This window comes from Helobdella robusta (genome assembly GCF_000326865.2).
Source record: "Helobdella robusta unplaced genomic scaffold HELROscaffold_49, whole genome shotgun sequence".
NCBI lineage: Eukaryota > Metazoa > Annelida > Clitellata > Rhynchobdellida > Glossiphoniidae > Helobdella > Helobdella robusta.
Window position 1 is genome coordinate 970,557 of NW_008705246.1, and position 18,236 is coordinate 988,792.

The 18,236-nt window shown below is 32.9% G+C and overlaps 5 protein-coding genes across 5 annotated transcripts; 1 reads left to right on the top strand and 4 right to left on the bottom strand.

The window, feature by feature from the left end:
* Positions 1-297: 297 nt before the first annotated feature.
* Positions 298-579, bottom strand: HELRODRAFT_85972 (hypothetical protein; the record flags this gene model as incomplete). The annotated part of the gene is made up of 2 exons (XM_009026682.1): positions 298-411; positions 502-579. 2 exons carry the CDS (start codon positions 577-579, stop codon positions 298-300), a joined length of 192 nt encoding a protein of 63 aa, XP_009024930.1.
* Positions 580-3,111: 2,532 nt separating this feature from the next.
* Positions 3,112-3,591, bottom strand: HELRODRAFT_85978 (hypothetical protein; the record flags this gene model as incomplete). The annotated part of the gene is made up of 1 exon (XM_009026684.1): positions 3,112-3,591. One exon carries the CDS (start codon positions 3,589-3,591, stop codon positions 3,112-3,114), a length of 480 nt encoding a protein of 159 aa, XP_009024932.1.
* Positions 3,592-5,149: 1,558 nt separating this feature from the next.
* Positions 5,150-6,802, bottom strand: HELRODRAFT_178735 (hypothetical protein; the record flags this gene model as incomplete). The annotated part of the gene is made up of 2 exons (XM_009026812.1): positions 5,150-6,173; positions 6,426-6,802. The coding sequence occupies 2 exons, from the start codon at positions 6,800-6,802 to the stop codon at positions 5,150-5,152; spliced, it is 1,401 nt and encodes a 466-aa protein (XP_009025060.1).
* Positions 6,803-11,564: 4,762 nt separating this feature from the next.
* On the bottom strand, positions 11,565-13,537 carry HELRODRAFT_85974 (hypothetical protein; the record flags this gene model as incomplete). Its single annotated transcript, XM_009026683.1, has 5 exons — positions 11,565-11,760; positions 11,914-12,135; positions 12,389-12,630; positions 12,991-13,127; positions 13,393-13,537. 5 exons carry the CDS (start codon positions 13,535-13,537, stop codon positions 11,565-11,567), a joined length of 942 nt encoding a protein of 313 aa, XP_009024931.1.
* Positions 13,538-14,715: 1,178 nt separating this feature from the next.
* Positions 14,716-16,260, top strand: HELRODRAFT_178737 (hypothetical protein; the record flags this gene model as incomplete). Its single annotated transcript, XM_009026813.1, has 1 exon — positions 14,716-16,260. The coding sequence occupies one exon, from the start codon at positions 14,716-14,718 to the stop codon at positions 16,258-16,260; it is 1,545 nt and encodes a 514-aa protein (XP_009025061.1).
* Between the last annotated feature and the right edge of the window lie 1,976 nt (positions 16,261-18,236).

Here is an 18,236-nt window from a genome sequence, read left to right on the forward strand (position 1 = left end):
TACTATACGTCTACTACTCGCCGGTGTTAAATCGGGCGTAACGAGTCTGCACGTTATAACGTTAAGACTTCACACCATGGATATAATACATATCCATTGCTTCACACAATTACACCGACTCCTAACACATTTTCCCAACTCGTCAGAGCTCCTTCAAGAATAAAATCAATAATTCTAAGGAATCGCACAACCGGTTTAAAAACATTTTAAAGTGATACATTACAATCACAACAAACGGTTCGGAGGAGCTTTATTCATCGTCAATATACATCAAAGAAATGTATATCAATGAAGTGTTTATTTCAATGGAATAAATCTAGATGAGTGTGTGGCTCCAATTCCTGGACGACCATGTTTCACAGGCTTGTACGTAATGCTGAACTCGCCAAGATAATGACCAATCATTTCAGGCTGCAATATAACAAATATAAAACTTTGCATTATTTTTTAAATTTGAAATGTCAAAGTGTAATAATCGCTAAACAAATTCTGAAACGTTACCTTAATTTCAACTTGATTGAATGTTTTTCCATTGTAGATGCCTACAATGCTCCCAATCATCTCAGGGGTAATGACCATGTTTCGCAAATGAGTTTTGATGCACTAAAAAAGTTTGTAGTTAATCAGTAAAAAATAAAGCGACGTTCATCTTTATTAACGTATCAACACTTACAAACACATTACTAAAAATTCAATCTCATCTATACCGAAAGCTCAATGTTTAAATCATTTAAACACTTTCATGTTGATTGATCTTCAAACATTTTTTATTGAAAACTGTGAGGAACATATATTTGTAACATATATATTATCAATTTAACAGCCAAAGTTAGTAACCAACTTCTGGTTTTTCAAGAGCTGGAGCTTCCTTCTTGGCTTTACGCAGGCGCTTCAGTAGAGCCATCTGCTTTCTTTTGATTCCTCTCTGGAACCTTCTCCTGATTCTACAAGAGAACAGCTGCATCAACTGGGCACTGATGAGATTAAGAAACTTTAACATTTACCATTTACTGAATATCACTATAAATAAATAATAAGAAAGCAATAATTAGCAACAAAAAACTGAAGCTGTTTGCATCGGATTGCTATAGCGCATATATTTAGCAACTTAGAAAATTGTATTCTTAAAACTAATGAATATGCCAAAATAGTTATAATTTTTAAAACCAGTACAAGTGTTTTGTTTAATTGAATTCATTAAGTATTATATCATGTTTTTCGTTTTAATCATTTTAAATGTCTTGCTTGTCATGCATTATCACTTCTACAGTATTGCTCAAAAAAGCTTCAACAAGAATTGAGACACAGTGGTTTAAACTTTGGGACAAGTACCATCAGAATATCAATATATCTAAAAAAGATGGGACTTGTTTCAAGGGTTGCACCACCTAAGCCATTTCATACACATTGACAGGATACTGCAACTAAACACTAAATGACTAAACTAAAGCTAAGGTTGATAGCAGATAGCTGATAGATGCAGCTCCTGTAGTGTATTTTTTTATTTTGTTCAATTTTACAGAAAAAACTTTTGAATTTGCCTCTTCTGGGGTAAATAGGGTTTGTAGATAGCTTATGAATTAATTATAGGCATTAATTAATTAAGGTAGAATTTAGAAATATCTGAATCTGAAACCGTATCTTACTTACTTTTTTTGAAAAATGTAACAGAAGTACCCATTTTTTGACAAAATTCAAGTTCGCACAATTTGGCAAAACATTGTACAAAATGCGTACAAAATTTAAATCAGCAAATGAACGTCAATTGAACAAATTCGTACTTATTCATGTCCAGCAACTGATCCAGATCAACACCTCGATACGTGTATTTACGGAAAGTTCGCTTTTTTTTCTTTTCAAGAGCATCTTGAGCCTCGGTATCAGCCTTTAAATAATTAAATAAAATTATTTTTTTATTTAATTTTTAATATAAGATGAAAAAGGATTAAGAAGGTACCAACCATCTTGCAATTTGCAACGATAAAAAAGGCAGTTGTTGACAAAGGAAAAAGAAAGCAAACAGTCTTTGCCTAAAGTAAAGTGTAGAATTTATTTATAGGTTATGTTTTTTTTTTCAAAATTTTTGTTTGGCTCGATTTAATAGAATATAAAGCTTTTTAGGAATATAACTTTTTTATAATTTTATAAAATTTTAACAAAATTTTTACTAGATGTTCTGAAACTTTACAATAAATTTTGAAAATAGTCAATTTATAGGAATTGAACTACAGTACTCGGGCTTAACGTTGGTCTGATGCTTTCGCGTCATTATATTGCTTCCAATTTTTTTTTTGCCAGTTTATAAAACCATGCCCAGTGTTAGCAATCCAGTGAAACAGCAGTGTTGCCTTTTTCGTATTTATGTGTTTGTATCTGGAAGAAAAAACAGGACTTTTAAAAACCTAAAACATTATTAATGAATTACCCATTCTGATTGTGCTACCAAATTTGAAAGCATTGAATTTTAGACTGGAATTGCCCTATTCCTATTGCATCCCTCTCAAACTGTACCCTCTAACGGGAAGCACAAGAACCAGTTGATACTGAGGTACTCTAGTGAGTGACGTTTTACATTGTCAAAATACAGTGAATTGGTGTAATTGTTTCAGAGACAACGTTAAGATCAAACGCTTCATTTCACTCCCTATATGTAATTCAACGATTGACTCTATTATCTCAATAACTCTATGTTCCCTGCATCAATTTAAAGAATTCACGGCATTACCACAACTGCTCTTGGTTTTGGTGAAGTAAATAATAAGAAAATACAGAGACACATAATACTGTAGTTTAACACTGTATATTTACCGGAAAATAGTAAATGAATTTACGCATTACGCTTTTTGCAATATACATATAATACAAGTAACACACATATTACGTTATGTTATTTATTATATTTTATTTACCCTGAGCAAATTTGTATAACAAATTTATTTATAGGAACCATCAAATTTGTTATATTTTGGTCCAACTGTCTATGAATTATAAAACGTATTTATTGGCAAACTGTGAAAAAAAAACGAATAAAAAACTGTTTAAAAAATTTGCATTATTCAGGTGAAGATTAGTAAGTGGTAATTGTAATGAAATTTTAGAAGATTTAGAAGTTTAAAGATTGTCAGGCATATCTTCAACAAGTTTACTTATCCTTCCAAAAATTATAGAATTTGTATGCAAACAATCATTCTTTGTGTAAGGTGGAGCAATTTGAACTTGATTGCCCACAATAAGTATGTTTTCATCAACAGTAGATATCTCAACCGGTATAAAATGACTGTTGAACCATTTAATAAGATTCATTTTGCGGACTGATACTTGATTCTGTGAGCAAACATCAGCCTCACCTTTACTGAAGAAGTGGTTTATTTCTTCAACAGAAACGTCGCTATCACAAATCTTGTTATCATCGATTATTTCTATTGAAGAAATGTTGAAGCCTAAAACGATCATGATCAATTTTGAAGAATCATTTTGAATAGAATATAAAATAAAGCTACAAGAAACAGGATCAATTGTGAATACTCTTCCCTCTATAATTGTTTTTGAAGTTGTTACTATCTTAACACTCTTGTTAATGTATTCGCACATGAGACTGAAATTCCCATTGAGAACATCTTGTTCAATTTTCATTACAACAGGACCAGATGGAAAACAATGGAGGTGTGGGCAAACATAAAAATCCGTGGATCTGTAGAATTATAAAAACGTTATTAAATTTTGGGTCTTTAACAAAAGTTTATCATTAATAATGTGTAACTGTGTAGCCTAGTGGTGTTGTAGAGGCTGGCCAGTATGAAATTTCTTCATGAAAACAATTTTGTCAGTTTTTAAAGTTATTTTTTTTCACGTACAAAATTAATTCAACAGAAATAAGAATACCACACCTGATGAAAAGCAATATACTTTTAAATATTTTAGTATTAGTTTTTGAACAATGAAAAACAAAACTAGATAACTACAAAATGAAGAAGTGTTTTTCTGTATTTCAAAGGTATTTATTTTATTAACAACAAATAAAGAATAAACTAAAAAAAATTATTAATAAGAAAAACAAAAGCCGACAAAAAGCATAAAAATAATTGAGCTATTATTATATTATTTATTATTTCTTGCAGTAATTGAGACTATTGAGTAAAAGAATTAATGTTGTTAATATTAAAATTAGTTATTAATAAAATAATGTTAATTTTTTAAAAATTTTAATAAAGTAAGTTTGTTACTGCTAGTACAAACAAATAAAATAAAAAGCATAGAATTGGCTTGAACTTCCCTGATAATTGTTTTAATTAAATTTTAAATTGAGTTAAATTTTTATTTAATTTAAAATTAAATAATTAATATTATAAAAATAAATAGAAAAAAATAATACAAAGCTTAAAATTAAATTTAACCAAAATTTGACTGGTTGACGACTGGACACAACACCACAAACTAAAATCAGTAACCTCTCTTCTCTTTTAAGTTTTATTTAATTAAAATTAATTAATTTATATATTAATTAAACTTAAAGACTGTTAAGTCTAGTCTGACATTGATTGAGATTGACTGTTTAAAATAACAACATTAATATCAAATAATGAAAGTTTATTCATAACGAAACTCAAAAATTAAGAAACATACAAGGCAAAACTAGCAGAACGGTTAGTTAACTGGGCGGCGAACGTTAAACAACAACGCTTATGAAGTTACTAATGATTTAAAGAATGACCGCATGACCCTAGTGACCCTATATATCGTCACAAATAGTTGCCAATTTTTCGTTGATTAATTTTTAAAATATACTAAAAAGAATCTTCGTAAACATGTATAAATTTAGATAGAATAAAATAATAGAAAACTTGGTAAAACACACTTTCATCCTCCAACTCCTCAACGACTGGAATGGTGTAAAAATCACGTTACGTAATGAATGAATATTATTGTTGATGATACGTAGTGATCTAATTGTATATAAACTTTTTCAAAAGCAATTTTAATTGCAAAATAAAAAGAAGGCAGGAAAAAAGGTAGTAATGCAAATTTATCATGATAATAAAAATAAATTAATAAAATAAAATAATAATAATACGGTAATTCAAATTGATAAAATAAAATAATGTCTTCATATCAACACCAGAACTATTAAATCAATCACCATCATGACTATCTAAGGCGAGATGCTTATGGTTGCTCTAGCTGAGTTCAAGGAAGTTGTTGAAATGAGATCATTTTTGTTATTGACCATCCAGTGAAATTTTGCAAAGCTAGGACGATGAACTCCAATGGTGTTATTTCTATCACAGATGATGTTATCGTTGATACGTTTGTTAAAAGAGTTGCCTTTGGTATAATTGTTATTGTTGACCTGGATCACGCGTTTGTTGTTATAGTTGTTGTTGCTGTTGATGTGATTGTTATTGATGCAATTGTTGTTAACGTGGTTGTTGTTGTTGATGTTTCGAGAAATGCGATTAATGTTGTAAATTCTGTTGACCGCTGACTGACCACACTCAACGTCACGATCGTTATGAACGCTGCTTCTTCTACTGCCGATATTAACTACATTGCTGTTTAAACTGGACACGAATCTGCTCAATACGTTGACCATCATTGTTCTGTTGTTGAAGTTTGAAGGGGATGTTGTTGTGTTTATGAGGTTGCTGGCCAGGTTGTTGGGGATGATGTGGTTCTGTGAAATGTCGTAGTAAGCAGGAATGTACTGCTCTGGAGAATTTGTGAAGTATCCATGATTTCTAAGGATGGGATGTTTTGCAGGAATGTGATGATGGATTGGAACTGCTGAAGCTTGCTGAACCGTAACTACTCGATATCCGTTATTGTTGTAACTTTTGAATATGTTATGCATCTTCGGCTCCAGGCTGGCAACGGTGTCGATTGCTGGCAGTGGGAAAACATTTCTACCGTTAGTTGGTCTGTGCAGAGTTGTCGTTTTGTTGCAGTTGTGGTTGTTGTTGTTGTTGTTGTTGTGGTTGAACACATGTTCATCTGGCGTTGATAGAAACCTGCGTAATATATAATCACTACCACCGCTTCTATGAAACACCGGACCTCCATCCATCTTACATTTGTTGATGATGTACGTTGCCAAGACAACCAGGCCGGCCAATGAAACAATTCCGGAAGCAAGGATCAGTCCCACTTTGTTCAGTCTCCATTGGGAGTCTATGTTGCTGAAAAGGGAATGAGTTGATGATGATGATGATAATGATAAAAAATTGATTGAAGATGATGATAATGATAAAAAATTGATTGAAGATGATGATGTTTGCGTTGTTGATGCTGCACCAGTTGTTGGTATTATCGGCGGTTTGTTAAAACTCTGAGCAACTTCTGAGACAGTTGTGTCAGTGGAAACATTTGTTGTATTTATTTCTTCTTCTTCGTTTTTATGTGCAACCACCACTCTAAAATGGGCCACTGACGATCCGAAACCGTTAATAGCCGTACATCGGTATGTACCAGCGTCTTCAACCTTTGCCTTCTTAATACGCAACCTTCCATTTCTAACAAGAGATGGTACAACTTTTTGATAACTTATGTCCAAATGTGATAAGTTGTTGTAGTCAGTCGGTGTTTTATTATGATCTGATGTTATTTGTTTCTCCCAAATGATGAAAATGTTGTGCTGAGTTGCAGAGATGGGACATTCGAGTTTGATCTGTTTTCCAGTTTCAGTAAAGTGCAGTTGTTGGTAGTGTGGCTTCATGGAAGGAGGTTCCCTCATTGGAATGTTTTGATTCATTTTTCTCGCCTCAACACTGACCGTCCACAAGATGAGGATGCTGATGAGAGGGGCCATCTGGGAAGTCAGCATCATTTTCGTCGTTTTTGGTGTCAACTATTACAAATGCTCTCAAGTTTTGTCACTTGTTATTGAACGCTCAAGATAGAATGTGAATTATTTTTCTTGCTGACTAAGTTTTTCAATCTGTGCTGGTACTTATACCCGACGATAAATATAATGATTAATACTTTTAAAACTTTAGAGTCTGAAAATTGTTTTCAAATAATATGGAAGTCCTCCACCGCGTCTTATATACTGCCTCCAAGTCTCTCCTCTGTTGCATGCCTCTAAAACATAACAACACCTAGCATCAGCATCATTTTCACTATCGTGAGTTATCATCTTCATCATCGATAACATCATCAGTATCTTCATCTTCCTTTCTTCACACCTTCAAAACCAGCTGGTGATTCATCACCTGATCAGGACTGCCAATATTATTACTACCAATGTTCCAATTGCTTCAATAATGATAATTATAACTTTCAACGAACAAAGGTGAAACTAATTAAAACATATTCGGCGTGTCACTTAATTAGCGCTGTCATCTTTTTCATTAGTTTTACTTTGTAGTGTTCAATCACTTGAACATTAGTTTTAATGTGGTTAGTTGTTAATAAAGAAAAATTTGGCAGTTTTGTGTTTCAAGATAGTCCTACGTCTATTCTGCTTGTTTTTGAATCTATTTTTAATGTTACAATCATTTATTTTCAGTTTATTGTCTCAATAATACGGTTTTCGAAAATGTTAATAAAATAAATTATTATAATTGGTAGCTTCAAAACAATGCTGTAGCAGCTACAGCGGTGGCATTTTTAGCTGTGGTAACTAGCGGTTATTCTTTCTTTATGCTTTTTCTAATTTGCCTTAAATATAGAATCGTCAAAACTTAACTATAAAACAGAGGGTTATGCTTATAAAGATAGAAAGCAAGCGTGTATCTAATATTTTTTTCTTAAACTTAAAATTTTTCGGTAATAGCATTTGTTAACTTGGTAAACAATTTTAACCTCCAAAGACAAATAAAACAAAATTTAAATTGAATATTTGAGTTAGAGTATATTTTTAAAATCTTGTGTGTAATGAAGACGCAGCGCTTTCGTGGAACGTTAATACCAGCTGTGCATTGCTTCAGAGTGCTGTATAAATTTCAACTTTCTTTTTCAACTGCAGTGTTCACCAAGATACAACAATGATAACAAGCTCAAAAGTCTCAAGTTGAACTCAACGAACGGAATAATAGTATTTGTTTGAACAGTGTTTGAATTTTTCGTCAAAAGCAAGTTTAATGTTTAACAAACTAGAGAAAATTAAATGGGAAGAATGGTGTTTCAAAAACAGTCAACAGATAAATCAATTAATAACATTTACTGTAGTGTAGATTGCTGTTACGCGTGTGTGTGACTCAATTGTTCCCCCCTCCAATATACTTGTGAATTTTAATTTCATTCAATGTCTTAAATTAAAGGTTCATATAAAATGACTAATAATTCAACTAAACATAATCAATAAACTTAATAAATGGTAACCAAAACAAACCGTTCGATTTCTAAAATTAATTAATGACATATTGTTATATATTTTGTACAGATGACTTCAGTGGAAAGTTGCTTTTTCAGGTTTGAGCAGATTTCTTGTTATTGCCAGCCTAAATCAAGTTGGTAATGAAAATGCATTCATCCGTGCAAATAAAAAAGTATTTTAATGAAAAAGTAGGTTCAAGGCTCTTACTCTGTCTGTATCGACTGTTTGACTTTATCTCGTTTTGATCGATTCTTTCTCAAAGCCTGATTATTGATTATTGAAAAAATATATTTAAAAATTAGTTTAGGCATGAATATTTAAACTGAAGAGAAATAATAATACTTTTAGACTTTATTCATTCATTTATTCATTCATTTATTTGTATGTTCGTTCGTTTGTTCATTCATTCATACGTTCATCCACCAATTCACCTTCTTGATGTCAATCAGCATACGGCCAAGAATGTTTCCGCCCTTGATCTTTGACTGAGCCCTGGTGTAGGGGTCAACCTTGGATTGGAATAAATTGTTCAACCTATGATAGCCCATCAACAGCATCTTCAATTTCTCTGTCATGTATGCCGACTGGTAATAAATTTTTACAAAAAAATCATTCAAAAACCTTAACAACTATATTTTAGGGTAAAGACCTCAAGCAAAAAATTCAAGGTTGAACATAACCAGCCTTCATGTAGAACTCTAACTCGTAGGTCAGTTCATCTTGCTGGGGGTAGGTCAGGTAGCTATCTTTGGTGATGCCTTGCGCGCTGTATCTGTTCAATATGGTGGTCGCTGCGTTGGCTGGATGACCCAAGCTTAATGTCAACGTAACAAAATTATTTTTTAAATAATTTAATTAAATTGACAAATTATTGACGGAGAATTTATTTCACCGTGTTGTTTACGTTGAAGAGGATTTTCATTTCTATGAAGCATCAGCAATGTTTTTCATTGAAAAGCATTAAATTATTGTTGGAAATTTAAACCATGTGGAAAACAACATGATGGAACGGGGAGCAAGCACTCACTCGATCATCGTTTTGTTCCATTCCTTGACGGAGATGAGAGGTGGTTCGTTGTACTTTTTGTGGAACAGCTGGGCTAATTTCTTTATTAAGTAAATAATATTTGAAAATCTAGAATTCGATATCTTAGTAAATTGGGAAACAAATTTAAATCTAACCAACAAAGATCAACATACGTTGAAAATAACAATTTCCGAATGGTTTGAAAATTCATTAAATCAAGCTAGAAATATAAATTAGAAAATTATGAACCAAACGATGACGAACAAAACTATTAAGGGCTAACTTTAAATGACGATGCAAAAATATTATTTCAACGTGAGGTTCCAATACTGAAAATAATAACGATACTACAAAAAATAACGATACTATAGAATCAACAATACAATATAGAATCACAATACCGCCAAAATACGACGCTAAAACATAACGATACTACAAATAAAAAGTAGAAATATCTGAAAAGAGACCCTACCTACCCTGTACGTGTACTCAAGCATCTGCATCTCAAACTTCTGCTTCTGGTGAAGCAAGGTGACTTGTGAGTAGGCGAACATGATGATGGCGAGGAATTCGGCGAGGAAGACGAAGAATATGATCGATTCAAAACTGAGGATGAATAACATTCCGGAAACTTCTTTTGTTCCTGCTTTCAGTAACTGGAAATCCATGTCTCCAAGGATCACACGGATCATGGAAGCGCTATGTGTTTTATGTGTGTGTGTTGGCTCATGCGTTACACAAAATATTATAAAATATTAATTTTTATTTAAATATAAATAACTAGAAAAAAAAACTTGAATTATGTTTATGGGTGTGAAAATTACTATCAACATAAAATAGAATGAAACATACGGGCTAAATTTTAATCTAGATATTTTAATCTAGTTATTATCTTATGTTTTTACTTAATTCATAGACGTACGATTCATTTTTCGAACATTTTTTTTCATTTTTCTTACCGGATAAGTGGTTTTTTTTAGCCCTCTGGTTTTGTGAATAAATAAATAAATAAATAGATGAATAAAACTCAAAACATTGTTATAGTCGATGTTGATGTGACATTGAGCAATATAACTATTGAAATAATAAGTCACCCGGAGAAAGAAATAGTCGAGAACTCTTCATAGTCGTATCCAAAAAGAACTGTTCCTGCTGCTGAAAAAGCGAAGTAAACAACTCCTGTCAGGTTTGAAATAAATGTTTTAAAATAATCCGAATCTGGTTGCTTTTTTATAGTATTCAACAATCATCATTTGTATGAAGAGTCATGGGTTATTACAGTTTCGAACCTGTGAGAATGACCATTGAGGCCAATTCTTTACTGCACAGGTAAACAGTTTTCGACAAACTCCACAAGGCCGCGTTGAAATTCAAATACTTGAAGAGCTGGATTGCGCATTTTATAATATAACAACATTCAAAACAAACTCATCGCAATCATCGTTTTAATTTCGACCTTCATCATTTCCACTATCATTCAAAACAGTAAAAACAATTAAAAAATCGTCGACACTTAATCTCGATAATGAACTTGATAACCTTGAGAAATGACAATCCGAATACAATAGATAATGCACTATCGTAGAAACTGTACAGTTCTCCAAGCCAGATGATGGAGTCGGTTTGCAGGGCTGTCTCCTCCTTGCCTTTCGTGGCCACAATCCCGTAGACCTGCACGCAGAGGCACGAGAGGCTGACAAACACGATGAACATGTCGATGAAGGAGGCAATTGAGAGGAAGTATGAAAACCCGAACGCTACTATCTGGCAGAGTTTTGATGTTTGTCACTTTCTGTGTGTTTGCGTGTATCTGTATTTTTGTTTGTTTGTCTCTTTGTTTTGCTTGTGATTACTATCTGGCAGTGTTTTGATGTTTGTCACTTTCTGTGTGTTTGCATGTATCTGTATTTTTGTTTGTTTGCCTCTGTGTTTTGCCTGTGATTTTCTGGTGTTGTATGCTTTTTTGTATTTTTTTTAAACGTTGAAAAACATTATGTTACATGTGCAATTATATTTGTACAAACAACACAAACCATCTATTAAAAATAAATTAAATATAGCGTAACAAAAATTATATTATAAAAGTGTGCAATTTTATGAGATAGTACAAATCTTTATAGTTTCGATAATGAAATTTGAAATATTTTAAACGATCGTCTATTTATTCGTCTCGCTCAATTTACAGAACAGCTTTCGCTCTGATTAAATATCAGTCAAACGCAATTTTCAGTGCTTTAAGTGACTAAAATAAATGGAACCAACTTCTAGAAAAATGACGAATAGATAGTAGAAGATAAAGAGGTAGAAGCAAATTTCCAAAAGAAGAATCAAGATTTCGCTGAAATTGAACCTGGCAATGCGAACGACGCGCAAGTTGTATGAGGTCATCACGCCACCAGTCACTGGGAACTCCACGGCTAAACTGCAGTAATAAATTTTTACAATTTTATTTCGTAAAAACATGAACTGCAGAAAACATTTTTTAATGTTTAAAAATTTTATTTTTTTTTCTTTCAAAGTAAACAATAATTTGTTAAATCTAATTTAACAACAATACGGAAGTACCCGGCCCTACTTGACGAAGCAGTAGCTGTGCAAATTTTTGTTATGCAGAATGAACTCGATAAGCAAAACTCGCGTGGACCTGTCCAGCCACTGATTAGATTTCATGGTTCCAAGATTGGATAACACTTTACTTTTAGATTGGGGCAGTTGGTAGGTGTAACCTTCATTACCGTACACCGACACCTTGCCGTAGTACTTCCCGAAGCCAAGTTTGTTGAAGTTTGAAAATTCTCTGCATTTAATTTTAATTTATTTACTTAGTACAGTTGGCTAGATTGAGTAACAGGATAATTTCCTTGTTAAGCTAAATTAAAATATAAATTCTATGAATTAAACCTATAAAATATGGTTAAAAATGCTTTAAAATCTTTGAGAGGTTATTTAGTTATTATTATTAAGTCTATCATATTATTTTTATATAAATTAGAATAATGAAGATACACTGTACCAACAAAGCGAACGGTAATGAAATCGCAAATGCTAACGTTCCGTAAGTTCCCTTCAGTTTTTCTTTGTAAACCCCGCCAACCCCGTAAGGGAAGTAGCAAAGGACAGGTTTCATGAGGACAGTACAGGTGGTGTTCACAACCCTGATTTGCCTGATCTGGGCGGAGTCAACTAGGGTGTTCTTGTAGAGAATGTTGCTGATCTCGATGTCTACTGAATCTGTTCCTTTACCTTCGTCGATCTCCCAAAAGAGACCACTTATCAGGCCGTTTTCTAAGTACTTGGATGTATGTAGGTATGGTGGAGAGAAACTTAAATGTCTTACATATACATATTTATTTATCTATATTTATTTATTCATTTTTATTTATTTATTTTTATATATTAATTTATTTGTTATTTTTGAATGTATATAAAAAATATACATATTTTCTAGATATATTTATTTTATTACAAAATTAAATATAATTCCATTTAAATATTTTTGCCTCATCAAAAGTTTAATAATATTTAATATTCGACCTTTTTTTACTAACAAAAACTTGTAATATTGCCACCATTCACCATTCATTTCCATTATTTCTCTTCGCATTAAATGTATGAATAAGGAAAGGTGGAAGAACGAATGAAGAGCACCTACATCCCAGACCTCCTCCCTTCTCGAAATGTTGTTGAATGTGACGTAAGGCTTCTCTTTCCTGACGGGACTCTGCACAAACAGGCTGTTCACGGAGTTGGTTATGTCGTACACCTGCTTGAAGCCTGGACTGTCGGCGACTATGGTTCAGTTTTTTATATCAACTTATGTCATCTTTAACACGTATTGAATTTTCCGCATATTTTTCAATATGATTTTGGTGTTATTTTTTGTTGAGTTAAGATTTCTTTTATTCTTCATTCCTATATTTGCAAACTTTCAACAATTAAAAAATGCTATTCAACATGGTACAAAGTTATAAAAATAATAAAAAATAAATTAAATAAATAAAAGTTGATGAGATCTTGAAAATTAAATTGAAAGATGTGTGATGAGAAAACGAACTCAATATAATGATGACGAGGAAGAGCGTGTGAACGATGAGCTCGATGAGCGCCATCTTCAGGAACAACTCCCTGTTATCTGGGTCTCTCGACTGAACGATTCGTGTCGTGTTGCATGATAGGCCTTCAAAATTTATCCGCGTCATAAATTAAAATGGAAATTAAAATCGGAAATCATCGTTCAGCATTTTTGATAAAAATGTGTTAAAATTATTTTGTTAATTTACAGTTGGCACTCTTTCCTTCTTGTTCCGTCTCCTCATCCTCGTCCTTGTCCTTGTCCTTGTCTTTGTCCTTGCTTAATTGTTGATTTGACATTCAACAAGCGCACGCGAGATGACCACAACTAAAAAAGTTTGCCTTCAAGAAAAAAGTATTTTTATTTAACTTTTTTAAAAACAACTCATGACGTTTCGTTCTTGACAAACCAAAAATTCGAACTTTAAACGAACTAATGCTTATTTTCATATGAATAATAATAATACGGGATGTGTATATTTAAAACCATTGAGATAAAAATAAGCGTTGCAATTTCTGCTGCTGCTACTGCGCTGTCACAACTACCAGAATTAATAACTATTTCACTAAATAGTAAAACTTTTCTAATAACACAAATAGAAATTGTTTCTACATTTATGTTTGCAACATCGGCAAAAGCACTGGAAAGAAAAAACAAACAACTGTTCATAAAGCTTCAACATATGTTGCCGAAGAACTTCTTAATGACTATCGATTATAAGGATAAATATGTTGGTATTTTCCCATCAACAAAGTGTTAATTGATGAAGGTGATGACAGCGCTAATTAAGTGGCACGCCGAATATGTTTTAATTAGTTTCACCTTTGTTCGTTGAAAGTTATAATTATCATTATTGAAGCAATTGGAACATTGGTAGTAATAATATTGGCAGTCCTGATCAGGTGATGAATCACCAGCTGGTTTTGAAGGTGTGAAGAAAGGAAGATGAAGATACTGATGATGTTATCGATGATGAAGATGATAACTCACGATAGTGAAAATGATGCTGATGCTAGGTGTTGTTATGTTTTAGAGGCATGCAACAGAGGAGAGACTTGGAGGCAGTATATAAGACGCGGTGGAGGACTTCCATATTATTTGAAAACAATTTTCAGACTCTAAAGTTTTAAAAGTATTAATCATTATATTTATCGTCGGGTATAAGTACCAGCACAGATTGAAAAACTTAGTCAGCAAGAAAAATAATTCACATTCTATCTTGAGCGTTCAATAACAAGTGACAAAACTTGAGAGCATTTGTAATAGTTGACACCAAAAACGACGAAAATGATGCTGACTTCCCAGATGGCCCCTCTCATCAGCATCCTCATCTTGTGGACGGTCAGTGTTGAGGCGAGAAAAATGAATCAAAACATTCCAATGAGGGAACCTCCTTCCATGAAGCCACACTACCAACAACTGCACTTTACTGAAACTGGAAAACAGATCAAACTCGAATGTCCCATCTCTGCAACTCAGCACAACATTTTCATCATTTGGGAGAAACAAATAACATCAGATCATAATAAAACACCGACTGACTACAACAACTTATCACATTTGGACATAAGTTATCAAAAAGTTGTACCATCTCTTGTTAGAAATGGAAGGTTGCGTATTAAGAAAGCAAAGGTTGAAGACGCTGGTACATACCGATGTACGGCTATTAACGGTTTCGGATCGTCAGTGGCCCATTTTAGAGTGGTGGTTCTACGTGAAAACAAAGAAGAAGAAATAAAAGCAACAAATGTTTTCAGTAGCACAACTAACGAATCGCCGATAACATCAACAATGAGTACAACATCAAAAACGCCAACATCATCGTCATCATCTTTAATCAATTTTTCATCATCAACATCATCATCAACATCTTCATCAACACACTCCCTCTTCAGCAACATAGACTCCCAATGGAGACTGAACAAAGTGGGACTGATCCTTGCTTCCGGAATTGTTTCATTGGCCGGCCTGGTTGTCTTGGCAACGTACATCATCAACAAATGTAAGATGGATGGAGGTCCGGTGTTTCATAGAAGCGGTGGTAGTGATTATATATTACGCAGGTTTCTATCAACGCCAGATGAACATGTGTTCAACCACAACAACAACAACCACAACTGCAACAAAACGACAACTCTGCACAGACCAACTAACGGTAGAAATGTTTTCCCACTGCCAGCAATCGACACCGTCGCCAGCCTGGAGCCGAGGATACATAACATATTCAAAAAGTATAACAATAACGAATATCGAGTAGTTACGGTTCAGCAAGCTTCAGCAGTTCCAATCCATCATCACATTCCTGCAAAACATCCCATCCCTAGAAATCATGGATACTTCACAAATTCTCCAGAGCAGTACATTCCTGCTTACTACGACATTTCACAGAACCACATCATCCCCAACAACCTGGCCAGCAACCTCACAAACACAACAACATCCCCTTCAAACTTCAACAACAGAACAATGATGGTCAACGTATTGAGCAGATTCGTGTCCAGTTTAAACAGCAATGTAGTTAATATCGGCAGTAGAAGAAGCAGCGTTCATAACGATCGTGACGTTGAGTGTGGTCAGTCAGTGATCAACAGAATTTACAACATTAATTGCATTCCTCGAAACATCAACAACAACAATTGCATCAATAACAATCACGTCAATAACAACAATTACATTAACGTTAAAAACTACATCACCAACAAAGACATCATTAATGGAGGGAATAACCCCATTGGAGTTCATCGACCTAGTTTCACAAAATATTATTGGATGGCCAACAATCAACCTGACCTCATTTCAACAACAATTCCATTGGACTCAGCAAGGGCCACCATCAATATCTCACCATAGATGATGTTGACGGTGATGATGATGATCATACTAGTTCTGATCATGACACGACGACAGCTTTTCATTTGTTAATTTATTTATTCCATTTACCATTTCAAATGTTCTGTTTTATTTTTAACGTATGTTTCGATTTAAACGTTTATGCTTGTTTTTTTTTATTTTTTACTACGTTACGATTGTCTTTATATCATTTAATTTACTTATTATTATTTACTATTAATGTTATTTTTGTTTTTAGTTTTATTTCTTCCAAAAATTTTAACCAAAACCAAAATAAATTTATTGATTTTTGGCTTTTTTTAAAAAAGTGGATATTATTTACTGAGTTGCTCACCCATCAATTCACAATCAGTCAAATGACTAAATAAATAATTTAATAACAACTCGGTTGGATATTTGTTTAATTACTAGCACATTGGCTTTTAAAATCTTTCCAGCATACAACCTCCGGTCGATTTTGTACACAAATGGCATATAGCATCAAAAATTAAATTTTCAGTCTAAACGAAAAACGAAAAATTTTTTTTCATAAAATCATCCACTCACCAAAAATAAAAAAAAGATTCTATGTGATCTTAAGACCATCGAAAAACTGACCTAGCAAAGAATTTTCTTATAAGATTATGATTTGATATACCTATGGTGTCAGTAGTGCCCTCTTTCTTAGCTAGAGTATATAATCTAGACAATTAATTTTTAATTTAAAGATAAAGTTAATTTAAATGCTTTGGACACCGTGGTACATTTTCTCACTGGGCAAATTAATAAGCAGTCGCCCATGTAAATTATGAATCGTCCTGAGATAACCAATATAAATTCAATTGGCAAATTGCTAAGCTCAATGCCCATTGAAATTGTATTGGCGACTGTCAGCAGCAGAAGGTCCACTGTATCGGTATTGAATCTAAATAAATAAACTTTATCATTATATTTTCATATTTTTAAGATTAAATTTTTTTTCATAAAATCATCCACACACCAAAAATAAAAAAATAAATAAATAAAATTAAAAAAATTGGTAAATAGTTTTAAAAATAAATAAGCACGATTCGCTTTCATACACTTATACAATTTATCGAGAATTTCCACTACGTGCGGTTTAAATGCATTTTATACAATGATGAAATATTATGGTGTTGAAATACTCAAATGATGATTTGCTATAACGTTGAATTGAGCAATGATGAATTCAATGATGAAGAAATTTTGCAATGATGAAATGTCTCGTACGATGAGATGTCAGGGAACACTTTCATTTAGCGCCTCAGTTAATAATGATTTAAGAAATTAATTTGAAATATTCTACCACTTTTGTCTATAGACAAATTATAAATGCCTAGTTATAATGAAGTGTGATTAAATAATTTTAAAGAATATGAACTCACAGATAATATAACAATTGAATCGTAATAAAATATTAAAAATAATTGCGTGAAACATTGATGTCATTATGAAATCGTTTGTTTGTGTTGTTTCGCGCAAAAATATCCAGGTTCGCGCCATCGTAACGATCGTCACGTGATGAGTGATTGCCCAGTTGAGATACATGCCACGTGACCGGATATGCTACAACAACCAGGTCACAATTAACTCCACGTCTCCTCCACCACCTCCACCTCCAACTTCTACAACGTTCCTGAATCATGTCAAATCGCATCGTATGATACACAGCTGGTACAAACTTAAAATACCTGAATGCTTGTACCAATGAATAACTAAATTCAGCTAAAAATAAAGCTTAATTAACAATGAATAGCGGAATGAATCTTCGAACTTAAATGATCCAAATTCCAAAATGGTTGAAGTTTTCAAGTTCATTTATTGGAAAGAGATGGAATTGTGTGTGTGTGTGTGTGTGTGTGTGTGATGCTTGCTTCAAACTGGAAGGAAAAAAATGCGAGTGCGTTAACAATGGTGTTTGTTTATCTAATGTTTACACTAACGAACATTTACGATCACACACACACACGCACACA